This window comes from Morus notabilis, unplaced genomic scaffold (assembly GCF_000414095.1).
Source record: "Morus notabilis unplaced genomic scaffold, ASM41409v2 Scaffold594, whole genome shotgun sequence".
In the NCBI taxonomy this organism is placed as follows: domain Eukaryota; kingdom Viridiplantae; phylum Streptophyta; class Magnoliopsida; order Rosales; family Moraceae; genus Morus; species Morus notabilis.
The window spans coordinates 238103-256275 of record NW_010359491.1 but is presented as its reverse complement, the minus strand read 5'-3'; the positions used below and the strand labels follow the sequence as shown (position 1 = coordinate 256275).

Below are 18173 nucleotides of genomic sequence, written 5' to 3'. Positions count from 1 at the left end.
ACTCAACTCAAGCCCAGTTTGCTTTGTAGGTTTAAATTGTTGGTTTTGAACTTTTGGATTTGAATCTAATGTAGGTTTTATGTGGTTTAAACTGGTAAGAAAATGTGAGTGAAAATGATTAGTGGGAACCTTTAAGTTAATTTTGTGAACAGTTTTGGGTTAGAACCTTAAGAACTTAGGGGGTAAAGTTCTTTTCAACAGTTAGTTTTGCATTCAAATGTACTATATACTCAAATGTCATGCAACCAAATAAGAGTTCAAACCATTTTAAACCCTCTAAATAAACATGGGTCAATACATGTACACTAATGATATGTTTATCTACGTGTAATTAGAATCGGCATGAATCGGAGTGGGCAGGTTTCGAAGTGAGGAATCGGAGTCAAAATAAGTTATTTACTTGGTGACTGGATTCGGAGTCACTTTAAATCTCATTCGTGTGTTTACTTACACCATAATCGGAATGAAACAGTCCAAAAATACTAGTATACCCTTTAAGTCAATTTGATATTTTTAATTTAAAAAATAAATTGTGTACTTATTATATTAAATTTAATCATAATTAAAATATATATTTTAATAATAGGGTATTAAAATAATAAATATAAATTTTATAATTATTTAAAATATAAAAATAAATTGTTACAAATTTAAAAAAAATAAAAAAAATAAAAAATAGTATTAAAAATTAAAATATATTATTAATTTAATAAACAAATAAAACACATATATATTATATTAAAGTTAACAATAATTAAGCTAATATTATAATATTAGGCAAATGAAATAATAAATATATGTTGTAATTATTAGTTTTTGTATTTTATTTTTAATTTTATATTTATAAGTAAAATATGAGTATAATAGTAATTTAATATTAATTTTAAGAATGAGAATCTCAAGTCTAAAAGGATATAGGAGTGACAATCTTATTTTTTAATCTCAAATTTGAGTGGGCCCACCAATCTCACTCTTATTTCAAAATAAAAAACAAGTAACATGAGATTGACTCTTATTTTTCACTTATTTTTTAATCTTAATAAGTAAACATGTCATAACTCACATATAAATCCTAACATTATTATCGAAAGTAACGGCTAATTGCACTTGTAAAACTTAGTCCACAATTTAAACTGAAAGTTTACTCGCAAGTTTTTAATAGTCATCGCATCACTGACAAGGATTCTATAAGATTGAAGATCGAAAACTTGTGTGGTAAAAGATTAGTTTTGTTTCACTTGCGTGTATGGAAAGTCGCCTTTGATCATAACCAAACAACTAGATACTTGTATCTCAAGGCAGAATATTTACACATCAAAAAGGAGAAACAAAAGATTCTAATTTTTACAAAAAATATATGGAAAAGGAGATTTTTTTTGGTTTATTACGGTGGCACCTCTTATATTTTATTAAAATTATAGTTATATTCCTTTGATTGAAATTAATAACAGCAACATCTTCTAATTGAAATTCTGTTAAATTTTAGTGAGAAATATCAAAACTACCTATGTGTTAAATTTACTTTCTTTATTTTTATTTTTTTTAATAAAAAATTGTTTTAGGATGTGTTGTAATATTTTTTAAAGAGTTAACGTAATAATATGTTAAAAAAAGTTAACGCGTTTAATTTTTTTATTATACATTTTGTCATTAATGTTTTAAGTTTAATTTAAATCATTTTTGTTTTATTATTAGGATAAAATTGTCCAATTTATATTATTCTTTCAATTAAATTAAATTAAATTTTATTATAATATAGTTGGTGCTAATAATGCACCAAATATTAAATGGGCTTTAATTTAATACGCAAGTTTAGTGGATGTAGAACATTACTAAAACAAAAGATTTAAAAAAATCAAAAAAAATATTTGTTTTCATTAGAGTGAAAATTATAGTGATAAATGTGTAAAATTAACTAAAATCATTTTTTGATGCTAAATAAGGATATAAAAGTCTTTCTAATATTATGTACAACTTAGAAACATTTTATGGTAAATAGAAGGGCATTTTTGGCATTTTTAAAAAATTTCACGGTTAAGATTGACGGTCAACTCATGATCAACTAATGGAGGGGGTGTCATGTCATTTTTATAAAAAGTCTAGGAGTGTTGACATGATTAGTTTTGATCAAGGGGTGTCTCTGTTATTTTAGCAAAACACAGGGTGTGTTAGTGTAATAAGCCCTTTTTTTTAATAGGGCTTTTGAAATTGTGTTTGGTTGTTTTTTTAATGGCTCATCGTGGAGCTTCTTAAAGAAGAAAGAGAAAACGTCAGGATCGTCATCAACATAAGTGTCTACCGAACTGAAAAAATATTTTGAATCAAATTTTGTAATCGATGACGACAAACTGGACATCTTACAATGGTGGAGGAGCAAGACCGATCGTTTTTCAACATTGTCCATAATAGCCCGTGACATTCTGACAACTCCAGTGTCAATTGTAGCATCGGAGCAAGCATTTAGTGTAAGCAACCGAATTCTTGATGAGAAGAGAAGCAGAATGTATCCGGATATCTTGGAAGGGGTAATGTGCGTTAAAGACTGAGAAGATGTGAAAAGACGAAAATAACAATATACAGATGATTCAAATCAAGAATATTTGTCTAACTTAGACATAACATAATCTTTTAGAAGCGCTTAGGTTTTATAATTTACTTATCCTCGAATACTGCACTCTTTTTTTCTTCGCTAAGATTTTGTCCCGATCTCCCCACTGGTTTTACTTGGCAAGATTTTTAACGAGGCAATCATTTATGTGTACTTATTCGTATTATCTCAATTCAATAAAATCATTTTTTTTAGGGCATATGATATATTTCTTTCTTTTTAATTAAATATTGCAAAAAAAAATTTTAAATGGCCAGGGTCTAACCCGACTTGGCCCTTATGGACTAGGGCCGAGGGCTAGTGCTAGGCCTGAGGGCTTCTCCTCAGGCCCGGTCCTGGCACGGCCTAGGCCCGCCACGGGTATGGGATTAGAAGGGTCTTCGTGCCGATCCAAAACGACCCTTTTAACATCTCTAAAATGGTATAAGAAAAGTGGACTTTCTCCAATATTATCTTCTTACTTATAGGGCTAATTTCTTACCGTTAGTTCTGGTCAAAATCACATCAGATTGAAAGAATGTGCATAACAGAAAGTTTATGATACAAGTCTAATGGCTGAAAGTAAAGAATTTCTGATAGTTTATTTTTCTAGTCCTACCAGAAAAACTTCTTGAGAAAAAAAAGTGAAACTGCATGTGTATTTTTTTGAAAATATGTATTAGGTTATAACTTTAAATGATGAATTCAAAAATATGAAAACTACTGTCAAGTATTTTCCATTTTCATAACAAAAACTATTGCCACTATTTTTTTCCTTCTTATTTTCAAAACATTTGCTAATGAAACACTATTTTGAAAATATTTTAATTTTCATTCGTCAAAAGACATGCAAAAACATTTTAAAAAACAACAAAAAGAAAAAGATTATTTAAACTTCTATTACCATAGAAATACGTAACACAGTGTGAGATACTTGTCACTAGACAAATAAATAACCATATAAGGGAGCTTTTCTAGTTGATCTAGAAAAAATGAACTGTTGGAAAAATAGCTTAATTAACCATTTTAAAGATCCATTTTGATGCCCATATTATAATAGGGCCCAATTAGTTTTTGGTGGAAATTGTAAAAAATCTCACATTGGCTAGGAATGAAGCTTTTGTGGTGTTTATAAGTTATTGTATTTTGAAGCCTAGGTAAGCATGTATACCAGAGAGGCTCTCTCACACGCAGGGGGTGCGAATCACGGTCCTGACGGGTTAGGGATCCAACGTGTGCACCCGTGACCTGCGGACAGGAATACCGGATCGGAAAACCCACTCTGTGCAGGCTTAGTTTTACAATTTTCTTTTTATTTTTCCAACTTAAATCCAGAATTTATTTTTTAAACAAATTCGGTTTGGTAACTGCAACATTTGTGCAAGCCTTAACACTACATTAGTGTAGGGTTTATGGCTTTGAGAAAAACTGCAACATTAACCATGTTTTTATGTGCATTTATGAGCATAAAATCTATGAATATGGACATATCTTGGAGCAGGTTCATCAAGAGCTGTAATCTCTGTTTTAATCTCTATTAATCCGAAAATAAATCCGGATTTATACACCATTATGGCATGGTGTAACACCTGAATTTTGGAGCATATATAAAGGCCATTCTCCACATGAACAAGACACACAAGACATAACATTCTTCTCCTCCCACGGGTTCTCTCTTCTCCTCGAGCTCTTCTCTTGCAATTCTTTTGTAGTGTGTTTTTGGTGATAGAGCAAATGTGCATTTCTAGTTTATTGAGACGGTTTCGATAGTGCGTTGTTCTACTGTTGTTGTCGTTGTATCTTGGGAGACGGACGTCCAACGTTACCTCAAGCACTCACCGGAGGGGACGAATCTATTTTAAAGAAAGCGTGGTTCACGTGCCTTGACATCCTTACCAATTCGTTTTTTAAATTTAATAGAAATGTTGAATTTGTGTTGTAACAATTATATTATTTTGTTCTTGTAAAAAATTGTTATATATATATATATTGTTTTTCTTTGTATTATCCATATTATTGGTAACATATCAAAATCCCAAACTATACCAAGGCTTTAGATAAATAAATCCAACAAGCACAACGTCAAGAAGAAAACCATGGATTTATGACTAAGAGAAATCACAAGTCAAAGCATAAATGCTTCGCTTGTGAAGCCATTTATGAAACAAAAATTAGTACGTATCTTTCGCCTTCTTTTATGTTTCCACATAGAAGAAGAAGAAGAAAGATACGTACTATTCCTTTTGAGTTTATTGATTCTCATATTCATCATCCATCTTCAAACAAAATCAAAGGAAAAATTTTTGGGTGTTACATCCATTACCCTTAAAAAATTTAATCGTCGAAATTATAAGGTAGTTCACTCTAAAACAAATAGGGATATCTTTTTTTGCATCTCTAATTCGCTCCCAAGCATCTTCCTGAGCTCCATGCTATAACCATATCACTTTTACTATAGGAATGACACGATGACTCAAGATCTTAGCCTTGCAATAAAAAATCTGAGTAGGAAATTGTTCTTAAGTCGCATCCTTAATTAGATAATTTGTCCACAAAATGGCACGCGGTGGATCTAGCTCATATTGACACGTGGAAAAAATTGTTTACTTGTGACAACTGAGGTGGTAGGTTCATGCAATATGCAACTGGTCTAATTGGCTCCAAAATCTCAAAGGATCTATTGTACTTTGATTCAAGCTTTCCTTGGACACCAAAACAAGAAACATGAATCTCCACGCATAAACTCCAACTATCTATTAGAGAAATTGTAATATGTCTCGATCGTTATTATACATATTTAGGTAGTTAAAATAAGATAAAATAGTTGTCTAGGAGCAGTATAAGCGTTGTGGTGCCATGTGAGGCACTGCAGCGTGCGGCCTGCACTGTCTCAAGCCAGTTTGAACTGGTCTGAGCGCTGCAGTGGATGAAAAATCCGCTGCAGCACTTGTTCTGTAGAAAAAAAAAAGTGTTTGTGTGCGATTTGTGATTTGAAACCTTTCAAACTGTTGCATCCATTGGTGATATATTTTCACACATATCTGACCACCTATTAGCAACAGATATAACTATTTAAAAAATGTATTAATCCATGAAGAGATACCTTTACGTTGAAAATATACCTTTATGTGAATGGTTGTGATGTTTAAAGAGGATGTGTTTATTCATGAAATACACCTCTGTCTTTATTAATTTTGCAAAAAATTTACAGACATTATTCTTGTTTTGAAACACAATATTATTGCTAGATATTGTGTTCAAAGGTTTGTTATATCTTGTGGATAATTTGTCATTAAAACTCATTAGTAAATTTTAAAAAGTGAAGGCAAATAAAAACTTAAAGAAAAATATTTTTATATGCCTCAAACCTTCTTATTTTTTGCATTCTTTTCATCCCCTGTACTCAAATTTTCCAGCACTATCAACTATCATCTTAATTCAACTGTTGACTCTATCATCTCTTATTCTAACTCCGGTCCAAGAACAATATGTTTCTCTCTCTCGACCCAACACAAATGAGATACGCAAGTCCTAATGGACAAAACCTCGTTAGAAGCCATCCCAATATTAGTGAGGTAGCTATTATTGTTAGTAAACACGGATCAAAGGTAAATGTTCACTTCAGCTACCACCAAAATCTAAGTCACAAACAAGATGCATATTTTTAAGACCCGTTTGGTTCATGCGTTTAAATCAGTAATTTTTTATTTTAGTATTTGAAGTACAATTTTTTTATGAGAAAAAATATTGTAACAGAATTAAAAACATAAATTTAAACGCATGAAACAAACGATGCCTAAATATTTGAATTACACGCTCAGATTGATCATCTATGTAAGGATGAAGATTTGTGCTAAAGTTTAATTCGATTCCCAAAGCATTTTGTATTTTGAGGTGGAGCAAGTGTCGCGATCGAAGACAATCATTATCAATACTCCATAACTCTCACTATAAAAACCACACAAAGCATGCCAAGTCGAGATACATCGGGTGTATTTAGAATTCATTTCAAAATAATTTTATTTTTTGTATGAAAATGAAAATGAAAATGAAAATGTTTTCAATTTCAGACAGAAATCATTTTTGAAAATGTATTTGGTAATTTTATCAAGAGATTATTTTCAGTATAAAAAAACTCATTAACGTCTATCTCTCTCTTTGCTCGAGAGAGGAGAAGACAAAAACAAAAAATGAAAAACGATTAAAAGTCATTTTTCACTTCTCCCTCATTTTACACTAAACTTAAAAATCGTTTTCATTTTCATTTTTTGTCTTTATTACGCCAAATGTCGTTTTGAAAATATTTTTATTTTTTTTTCTCGAAAAATGTGAAAAACAAAAACGAGATCAATTCCAAATACGAACATTAAGGCCTCGTTCATTTCACCAATTCGAGTTTTTAATTTCAGTTTTGCTACAGTTAAAAACTCTCACAAAAAGTCACATCTAACTTTTCTGCTACAGTGAAAAGCTCTAATATAAAATCACATCTCAACTCGAATTAAAAACTCAAATATGGACCTAAAATTCTACGTACGACACGTCGTCATTGTCATAGAATGTCTATAATTTGGGTGAAAACGACATTTCGTTTAATGAGCAATGCTGTCGTTTACTCATCTCACGACATGTCTTTGACTTGGTCTCTTTCCCAGTTACCATTTTCTTTCAAGCTCAATTCCCTCTAATCCTAGTCCTTTTTGCCAGAGATTATCACTCTCCTTGAACATATACATACATATAAGTCCCATATATATATATATATATATATTATATTATTATGGATACATTCACTTCAACCATGGTCTCCAATTTCCACCCACCAAACACACTAACCAACGAAATCACAAAAACCCATTTCTTCCCCAAACCATTTTACCCAACACCCACGAACTTCCCCTCTCGGAACCTCCATTTCCGACGGCCACTGGTCGCCACGAGCGTCGAAGAGACGGAGAAGGCCGAAAATGGCGGCGGAAAACCAAAATTCAAGTGGGTCGAGGTGGGACCCGGAATCACAGAATCCCAAAAAGAAGCCATTTCACAACTCTCTCCGAAGATGACGAAACGTTGCCGGGCTTTGATGAAGCAGCTCATTTGCTTTTCTGCTCATAAAGCTAGCTTGAATGAGTTGTTGGCTGCGTGGGTGAGGATTATGAAGCCTCAGAGAGCTGATTGGCTTGCCATTATCAAGCAATTGAAGATAATGGACCACCCACTTTATTTTCAGGTTTTTTTTTTAAATATAAAATTTAAAGCTCTTATTCCCTTATCTTTTGGGTATTTGTTTATTTATTTTTTTGGGTCTGCTGTAATTTCAAGCTTGTTACGTGCACTGATATGCCGAAACGTTGTACGGCTTCAATTTGGTTGTTTGTTCATATTTGGTTTGTTTAATATTGAGGAGTGAAAATTTTGGATAAAATTTGTTCTGGACTAGAGATGGATATAAAGTAAAAAAGATTTAGGATATATTCCGCTTGGTAAATGTAGATTTAGTTGCATAATACTGAATTAGTAGTTGTGATTATGTTCTATGATATTCTCCATCCATATTAACGTTCCTCTGTTTTGTTAAGAAGTACCGAAATTGATCTTAGAGCTTGTTTGGCAGGGGAAAAGTGGAAATAGTGGGAAAGAGGTGGAAGGATTTTGATATTTATGGTTGTTTGGCAGGAGAGAAAAGCGGTGGTAATGTATTTTGCGAGGGATTTCAAATCCTTTGAGGAGCTGAGTTTTGATCTCCTATACCAAACACAATGAGAGAAATGTCGTCCCCTTCCTCTCTATTTTCTCCACCTAGAATCCTAGATTATGTCTTTCTTTCCTTCCTAGCTTTCTTTTCCTCTTACCAAACATAGACTTAGAAATACGTAGTTTATAATTGTATTGACCTTGGGAAAAAATTTTGTGTCCACTTGGTATTGAATTAATTCAAATTCAATGTTCTTCCAAGGAACTACAAACCACATAGAGGTAAGTTCTCATAAAAGTGAGACTTGCAACTTCCAAAGGGAAAAATTTAGAAGGACAAAGCACCTTTTATTTTTGAACTTTTGATAAGTTCTAAACATGTTGAGACATTTTTTTATCTACTTACCATAGTTAGATCTAAATCTGAGCTTATTTTTTTAGCCTAAATGCTAATACGGTTCTTTGCACATTTCTTAGGTGGCAGAAGTTGCCCTCCTAGAAGAATCTTTTGAAGCCAATATCCGTGACTATACAAAGATAATCCATTGTTATGGGAAGCAAAATCGGCTAGAAGATGCTGAAAAGACCCTCTTAGCCATGAAAAGTAGAGGCTTCATCCGTGACCAGGTAACCTTAACCACCTTCATTCACATGTACAGCAAGGCTGGTAATCTCAAGCTTGCTGAAGAAACTTTTGAAGAGCTTAAGCTGCTTGGACAACCATTAGATAAACGATCATATGGCTCAATGATCATGGCCTACATTCGAGCTGGAATGCCAGACCAGGGAGAAAATATACTAAGAGAAATGGACGTTGAAGAAATTTATGCTGGAAGTGAAGTTTACAAAGCATTGTTAAGAGCATACTCAATGACCGGTGATGCAGAAGGAGCTCAAAGAGTGTTTGATGCTATTCAGCTTGCTGGTATATTGCCCGACCCTAGGTTGTGCGGGCTCCTTATTAACGCCTATGTAGAATCAGGTCAAAGCGAGAAGGCGTGTGTTGCTTTCGGAAATATGAGGAGGGCAGGCCTTGAACCAAGCGATAAATGCGTGGCTCTGGTGTTGTGTGCTTATGAGAAGGAGAATAAGCTCCAGAGGGCATTAGATTTTCTCATGGAGTTGGAGAGACATGGTATTATGGTAGGGGAAGAAGCTTCAGAGACATTGGTGGGATGGTTTAGAAAGCTTGGAGTTGTGAAAGAAGTTGATCTTGTCTTAAGGGAATATGCTTCGAAGGGAGCCAGTTCCAAAATTCGTGCTTCTTAGCTTCAGCTCCAACCTTTAATCTTAGCTTCAATGAGAACATAACTTGTCATTGTCATTATCTGGGATTCTTCTGATTGGGAAAATTCTACAAATGGAAATATCCATCTCCATACTTCACCTTCTAGGCCTCTAATCTTACCAACATTTTCTAACTGTCACCGAAGTGATTTTATTCAACTTGACATAATTTTGCACGGTAAGTTACATAAGATATAATAAACATTAATATGCTTTTGTTTGCTGGGGAAGTTGGGAATAGGTTTGAATATGTGATTAACTTGTACAATCTTTTATTGTTTAGTGACTTGTCTACTTCGAAGCTAGAGGAAGTACAACTAAAGAAATGTTCACAATGAACCACTTGCCTTCTCTAATTAACACTAGTTTGGTAAAGAGTCCAAGGAAATCTTTTGGAAGGAAATCTTTTGGTTGGAAACTTGTAATAATGTACATAAAATTTATAACCACCTGGCTAGCCAATTATCAATATCTTTCAGCAGAATTTTCCAACAGTATTTAATCGGGCTGAGACCAAGTGTAACTTGCATTAACTGGCCCACATAGTGATCTGTTTTTATTTTTAAATTGGGATTGTGATTCAAGTGGGAAAATGTTTCTTATAGCATTTTTCTGGGTTTCTTGTTTAAATAAGGGTGGAAACTTTTTTTGGCGTGTTTGAACTCGTTCTAAAATAATTTTATTTTTTTTATGAAAATGGAAATGAAAACGTTTTCATTTTTAGGCAGGAATCATTTCTGAAAATGCGTTTGGTAGTTTTATTTAAAAATTATTTTCAGTCTAAAAAAAATTAAAACTGCATTTGGTGGTTTCATTTTTAAAAACATGTAATAATATTTAAAATAATAATATATTAAACTCCTCCTCAATTTGTCCCCTTTCAAAATTGCTGTTTCATTAATTTAATGTCGTTTCATCAAATCTAAACCTTTTTCTCCTTCAATGGATTTCTTCAAGTCCGTCTTCACCGACGAATCCTTGGAGCCCTCCGACTCCGACAAGCCCCAAAATGACGACGCTCCCGCCTACCGCAAGGATCTTGAGGAGTTTGGCTCCAGCCTGAAGATGGAGACGGCGGTGATCCGTGACACCTCGTCATGCGCCGTCAAGGACCTCCCGGCGTTGCTCAAGATTGGCGCCACCGTCACTCAGGAGTCGCTCGAATTGGTCGGCCAAGCGATCGACGACATCGGAAGCTCTGTTTGGAAATCGACGGCCGAGATCATTTCTCAAGGCAGGCATTCACTTTTGGTCATCGCCGATGAAGACTCCGACGCTTTTGGCCGGCCGAGACAACTTGTTCTGAACAATGGTGATCATGAGAAAAAGGTTCATATTTGGTGAGGTTCGAGGAAATAGTGAGGAAAAACTAAAAACGGGAAAAGGAAAACGACTCAAATTCGTTTTCAAAAATTGGGTGATTTTGTGAGAAAGGCCAAAAACGTTTTTAATTTTGTTTTTGGTTGAAGATTGCTCCAAACGCAATTCTCAAATGATTTCTATTTTTTTCTCCCCAAAAAACGTGAAAAACATTTTCAGAATAGATTCCAAACAGGCACTTTATGGCCGTGTTTGGAATCGCGCCCTATATCTCTACAAATTTTGAATACGGCCACTCAAAATATGAACATGGATAAGAAGTTTGCATTTTGAAATGGACTGTGGGCATTATTGCATAATCGCTCCAACATGGTTGTACTCCCAGCCAATACTGAGTTCAATTAACATGGTTTTTTTTTTCCTAAAGGATATGAAAAAAAAAAAAAAAAAAACCCCTTCCTGTAGGTTTGATTTTGTGAACCGTGAGATCTATATATATATATATATATATATTCATTTTGATGTGAAATGAATTAAAGGTTAAAAAAATATGCATTACCAATAGATTGTCCCTATCATAAAAGCTTCTAAAAAATGGTTAACTTCTCCGACGCAACTTTGGGATGGCTTTCTGCATTTTCTAAACAAAAGTAAGATAAAGTTAAACTGATTGAGAGTTTCATTAGTATTTGAGCAAAAGAAATGAAGGAAAGGAACAAGAAATGAAAAAAATATATAAATATGGATCAGTTATTAACGTCACTTGCCCATTGAAAACAACCTAAAATCAAGCTGCCTTTTCTAAAAGTATCTGACCATGACCAACAAAGAACTTTAGGCAAGCAGTTTTGTGTATTAGGTCAGAGATCAGTCTCTCTTTTTGAGAGAGATGGAGATTGTGAAGCATCCGAACATGGCACCGGTCCATGTGGTGGTGAGCCATGTCTGTGGAGAAGTTCCCGAGCCAAAGCCTGAAGATCACCACCACCACCACTTGTTGATGAGCTGCCGGTTGAGCCACCAAATTGGCGAGGGTCCAACTGCCGCTGCTGCATGGACCAAGGCTGCACGATGGGTTCGAAAAGCGATGACAAATCATACGTCGCCGGCACAGAGGAGGCGGATGGAAGATCAGCAATTGAGAGAGGCGGGGGGTTGAGTGATGATGGTGGCGGAGGCGGAGCAGGCGGTGGCGATGGAAGCTCCAATGTTGCTAAGTGGGCTTGTAAGTAGGAGAGTTCTGTTTGTAAACTCACCACCTGTGAAAGCAAAAATATTAAACAAAACAAGTGAAATTAATATGTTAATTAGCTTAATTCCTAATAACGTTCAACCTCAACACCCAGAGAACAACAATTGAAAAAAGAGAAGAAGTTTTACATCTATTCAATATTCTTTAGAGTGATACAATTTGGATCATTATTTAGAGAGGAAAACAAAAATAATATATCTGTGGGACCTATATTTCTATGCAATTTTTTGCGTATTCATGGTGCCATTTCATATTGATCTCTAAGAGGTTAAATATCTTCTAGAAAAAAGCAAAAATATCATAATTTTTAGACAAAGGTAAGCCTTTGTTTATACTAAACCAGTGCTTAAACTACGAGCATTACAACATGGGATTGCCAACATTCAAAGAATTCTCGTTGAAACGGAAGTGAATACGGCTTCCTTCTTTTCGCCCATTCCAATACACTTTAACTGAAAAAAAGTTAAATTTAAATTTTTGTAAGAGAAAATACTCTAATAAAAACTTAAGTTGTGATTTGAACCAAGAAAACAAACAGAGCCTACGAAATTTCTTCTCACCATATATGTAAGATTATTATTTTTCATATTATATTCATTATGTCTAGCGTCAAGCGATTAATACAATCAACAGTAATTCGTATTAAAAAATACAATTGACAGCATAATTGTAACTGTGTAAGGTAAATCAGTGTGTGCGTGTATATAAATACAAAATTCTTTTTACAGAAATGTATATCCGCAATTTTAAGGTTATATAATAAATATATACATATATGTCCATCTATTTAAATTCTTATCATGAAAATATATGATTATCAAATATATATATATATATATATATATGAGCATAAATTAACAAGATTATATGAAAAAGTAACGTCCCCAAATAAAGAATGTTGTGTAATAAATGAAAGATTTTTTTTATCATAAATTTTATACTCATCTTAAAACAAGGAAAAATCGCGGATAACATATGACAAATTAGATGAGATACCTATTTTAGACATAAAATTAGATGAAGTACCTAGTAAATTTTGAAAAGGAAAATAACGTCATTTCTATTCTTCCGAAAACTAAAATTATCAAGTTACAACAATGAATTATCTAAGAAATATGAAAATGGAAGAATTATCTCTCTCTCCTTTTCTTTTCTTTGTTTTTTTTTTTTTTTCTTTTTTTTGCACAACCATGGTAGGATGACAAGATTATCCCTAATTGTGCCGCAACTAGGAGAAAACAACAATTAGGAAAGTGACTCTTGTCCCTAACCAAAAGCTTGAATTCCAAGAGGCAGTAAACCGACCATTTCCTTAATATCAGCAAAGCCTAGAATTTGCACAGAAAATTGGCACAAACTATAGGCTAATTACATATTGTGTACATAGTAACCGCCGACCACATTATAATTTGTTAATCAAAAAACGTTCTAGATTTCAGTAAAGCACAAAACTGTCCCCAAAGCAGCTAACCCAGCATTCCCCTCATATTCTTCCTTGATTCTCCATTAATTATAATTTGCTTATATATATATATATATATATCGGTTTTCAATAGTTACATTTTTATTAATGATTACTATCAAATATAAAAATTTGATAATGTGACTTACTAAGAATCTAATTTCATTAATTATTATAAATTTATTTAATCAACTATTCAATTTACTACAACCATTAGATCAATAATTTAAAGTTAAAATAACGACAACTATGGGTATATACGGGAATAACCATTAAAACCACACTATATATAACTTTTATCTTCCTTTCTTTTTTTTTTCCTTCATTTTTTCTTCTTCTGAAACCAAATTCTGTCCATCTACAGGACCAAAAGAAAGAAGTGCTTCCCACCCTCTAGACCTTACACAAAGATACCTCTCCTATAACTAAGGGCATGGTGACCGTACATAAATTACCATTGCCCCAATATATATAAAAAAAAATAAAAAAAAAATAAACATTGGGATAATTACGAGTCGCAAGCTTTTCCAAAACTAATCAGAAAGGAACAAGATCCATTCCAAAAACTAATATCAAGACATAATAAAGGCTTAAAAAACGGAAGTTATGAAATAGTAAAAATTCGGCCAAAAACGACAAAAATCATCAACCATGAGTAATAATATTCATTACAGCTAAAGATACTAATGGTGATGATGATTATTGTTTACCTGTTGTTGAAGAGCGAATATATGAGCGACGCAGCCGTAGACGGGGTCGCGGAGGCGGGCCTGGGCCTCGTAACAGACGGTGACGACGGCGTCGAGGCGCTTGTGGACGGGGATGTGGAGGAGGAGCTTGGAGACGTTGCTGGCTCCGAAGACTTTGTGCACCGCCGCAAAATGAGCCGCGCCTTGCTCCGAATCGAAGTAAGGCGCGAATATGCACCCCGGCACGCACTTCCGCCTCAAAAACTTGCACGCGCCGCACGGTCCTCCCCCTCCCACTCCTCCTCCTCCCCCTCCTCCGCCACTACTGCTACTAGGGTTTTGGTTTGTGTTCATATCTTGTAAATTAACCTTGATACACCTTTGCGGCTTTCTGGCTATATGTAAGTTTCTTTTTGCTATTTTTTTCTTGGTATAGTAAGGGATCAAAATACATGTGTTACGTGAAGATATTAGGGAGGAGAGAAAATGGGTTGAGGGATATTGTTGTGCTTGGTATTTGGTGGTGGCTTTCTTGTTTTTTTGTTTTTTTGTTTTTTTGTTTTTTTTTAGAGTGGGGGATTTTGGGGGTTTGGTTTAAGTGGGGACGATTAAAAACGCTATAGAGGGACAAGTCTTTAAAGCCACGCGAGAGAGCAAAGGCTTAATACCCACATTTAGCTGCTTGCGTGAAGCAAACATGCGATAAGCCCTAGCAAATATTTGTGCTCTTTCATCAAACTGCTTTCTTTTGCTTTTTTTTTTTTTTTTTTCTCTCTCTCTCTCTTTTTCAATCCGATTCTCTCTTCTCTCATGAATTTTCCTCTCTAGCAAAACTCATGATCCATATTCTCCTTTCTCTCTCTCTCTCTCTCTTTACTACATATTTATGACATGTATATATGTGGCTTTCTTTGGGACTTTTTCTCTCTCTTTTTTTTTTTTTTTTCCTTTAATTTGGTTATGTATATCTGAATATATATTTGGCTTTTTGTAAACAAAAAGAATATTGGGGGATTTTAGAAAATCAAAACGTGTCATGGAGACTGTCTACATTTGCCACTCTGCGTGTTTTAAGCTGCGTGGAGGGCAAAAGACGCCAACTCTCTCTCTCTCTCTCTCTCTCAACGTTGAAAATGACTCAGTTTTTTTCTTTACTAATAATTTCCTTTTCCACATTAAAAACCAAAAAGAAGTCTGTTTTTGAAAATGACAGGAATACCCACCTTTTTTCTCTGAAAGAATGTTAATTTGCATTAACTATATTTAGTAGTACTACTGGCCAATAAATGACCCGGATATGTCTTTTAAATAACTTGTAATAAGAAGCAATTAGGCTTGTTATTGAATGAAGAGGAGTAAATAATAACCGTGGAATACTGGAATTAGTTAATTAGGGAATTGGGATAGTCATTCGTGAAGTGCTGGTTAATATATATAGATATATATATATACACACACATACATATATTTATATATATACATGTCTGTGTATATATATAATAATTGGACATGCACGCGAAAAATAGAAGAAAAAAAGGATGGAGCAAGTTGAAAAATTCTAGCAGACTAATCAAATGTCTTTATTGCCATCATTACTGAGATCTAAGAGATGACATGATGTTTAGAAAGCCAAAATAGTTGGATATTGATATGATGATATCAGTGGTGATGACAACGAGATGGGTGAAGACAATGACTGGAGTAATTGAAGTAATGGTATAAACAACAATAATTATTCTGATGGTTTTTTTTTTTTTTTTTTTTTGGGTCAACAACAATAATTCTGATGGTTGGTGACTTGGTGTTGTTTGTGTATGATCATCATACCTTTGCCACTGCAATTAGTAGAGGCCGCAAAATTACCACTCCAAATATAAATTATAAAAGCTTAGTTTTATTAATTAAAATATATCATGATGATTATATATATATATATATATTGCCAAAGGATGCTACATATCCTAGTTTATATGCTTTCATTGATCCTATACGCATTGGTGTGTATATATATGCCTAGAGAATTAACTAAAATTTAAGGGAAAAGTTAAACCTATTTCTAATCCCCTATGCAATATGTCATAACGTCATGTTTGGATTAAAGCTAGCTATCCATGCGTGTGTTTATGCAAAATATTAAGTTTTCATATTGAGCGTTCATATGGGTGAATATATATATATATATATATATATATAAAAGCATGCCATTCTTATTATCACCGATGCCTCTAATTCATATGCCCAATATTGTCTCACAATATTGGATCTCTTCCCTTCATTTTTTAACTTGATATTTCTAAATACAATTTTAATCCTCTCTAATTAAAAATGAGATGTGATCAATTTTCAAACAGAATCTAGTACAATAATGACGTGTGACGATTTAAATAAAGATAAAATTGTAAAATAAAAAAAGAAAAAAAAACTATATCCGAAATAAAAACTAGATAATGTTGCATAATTCAGATCTGATTTTTTTCTTTCTGAGTAGTAAGTCTTTTAAAAGTGAATGTTAGAGGTCAAATTGAGACAATTGCGTATGCTCGGAGGCCATCGGTAAAATTTACCCCATTCAAAGTGCAGCCTAATGCACCACCAGTCATTTATGGCTAGGTGATAAGCATTGTGCCTTATACTAAAAAGGTTTTGAGATTGAGTAAATTTCACCGTCAACAAAAGGTATATGAGCAACTTGATCTATATGTCACGCGGAGATGTACTATCTCAAAGTACGCTACCTCCATTCTCTATTATTATTTTTTTCTTAAAAGAAAAAACTAGTCTAATCTGCAATTATCTTTATGGTTCTTGACACATGGCAATGCGTAACGTACAGTCGCTAGCTGTACAAGATTTCATAATCGAAAGTTTAAAATGCAACATTCACTAGTCAACTTTAAATATATCCTATTGTCATATATCAAAAACTATAAATGTATCCTATTCAATTCAATTATACATATATTTTTTTTTTCTGCGTGAGAGAGAGATCAATATTTATATGTAGCTGTTAAAAATATAAGTATACCTTCTTGGTATCACGTAGCTAAAGCTTAGGAAGGCAATCCAATTCAAATATTCCCCTAGCTACTCGAAAGACTTTAGTTAAATCCTTAAGAGAATAAATAAATAAATAAAAAAGAAAGAAAGAGTTTAGATAAAGAATCACTGATTGATTTATAATCATGATAATATTCATAACATTTTTTGGGAGAGAGATTAAATTACTTTTGCATATGATCTTCATATATATTGATGCACGATTCCGTAGTTAGTGTTGAGTTTCGTTTCAAAACTATCCTCTCTAAATTAAATAACCACATTAACTAGCGTAGACCAGATCAGCGCGGATTTTCTTTTTGATCAACGAGATTCAACTTTCCCAATATTGCTTTTTAACCAAATAATATGTATGGATAAGAAAGTAAAGGTTAAAATGGTTTGATACGATACATGTATTGCTTTCCATGCAGAATCTTTGACCAAATGGGAGCCACAGTAATATTTTTGCTAGGTAATCAATAGCCAACTAATTCAGAGGTTCAAAACTTTTTTTAAAAAAAAAAAAAAAAAAAAAAAAAAAAAAAAACTAGAACAATCACACACACACACACACACGATGTAAATAATATGCATAATATTACAGGAAAAAATGTTTCTTTTTTTTTTTAGCGAAGAAAAAATATAAGAAAAAAAGTGGCAAAAATGAATCCTACCGGTATATGGCTATAAATTATTTTGAGGAAATTTTTACATTAAATGAAAATTACCAAATTAAAAAAAAAAAAAAAAGGAAGAAGAATTGTTTGCGAAATATTTTTTTTCAAAGCATACATAAATGCGTGTATATAGTGAGCCAACGTAGAGGTCAAAAACTCAAAAAGC

General features: G+C 33.2%; 2 protein-coding genes across 2 annotated transcripts; one reads left to right on the top strand and one right to left on the bottom strand.

The window, feature by feature from the left end:
* The first annotated feature begins 7277 nt into the window (after positions 1–7277).
* Positions 7278–9708, top strand: LOC21405254 (pentatricopeptide repeat-containing protein At1g01970). Its single transcript, XM_010094543.2, has 2 exons — positions 7278–7817; positions 8759–9708. The coding sequence occupies exons 1-2, from the start codon at positions 7368–7370 to the stop codon at positions 9548–9550; spliced, it is 1242 nt and encodes a 413-aa protein (XP_010092845.2). The 5' UTR covers positions 7278–7367; the 3' UTR covers positions 9551–9708.
* Positions 9709–11658: 1950 nt separating this feature from the next.
* Positions 11659–15137, bottom strand: LOC21405253 (LOB domain-containing protein 30). Its single transcript, XM_010094542.2, has 2 exons — positions 14313–15137; positions 11659–12147 (listed from the first exon to the last, which is right to left on the bottom strand). Exons 1-2 carry the CDS (start codon positions 14643–14645, stop codon positions 11749–11751), a joined length of 732 nt encoding a protein of 243 aa, XP_010092844.1. The 5' UTR covers positions 14646–15137; the 3' UTR covers positions 11659–11748.
* Positions 15138–18173: the final 3036 nt, after the last annotated feature.

Bases quoted from the DNA above. Each gene is read 5' to 3' on its own strand.
- LOC21405254 (XM_010094543.2), top strand. From the start codon at position 7,368: ATGGATACATTCACTTCAACCATGGTCTCCAATTTCCACCCACCAAAC. The intron at 7,818-8,758 runs GTTTTTTTTTTA...CACATTTCTTAG, and splicing joins ACCACCCACTTTATTTTCAG to GTGGCAGAAGTTGCCCTCCT.
- LOC21405253 (XM_010094542.2), bottom strand. From the start codon at position 14,645: ATGAACACAAACCAAAACCCTAGTAGCAGTAGTGGCGGAGGAGGGGGA. The intron at 12,148-14,312 runs GTAAACAATAAT...TTGCTTTCACAG, and splicing joins TATTCGCTCTTCAACAACAG to GTGGTGAGTTTACAAACAGA.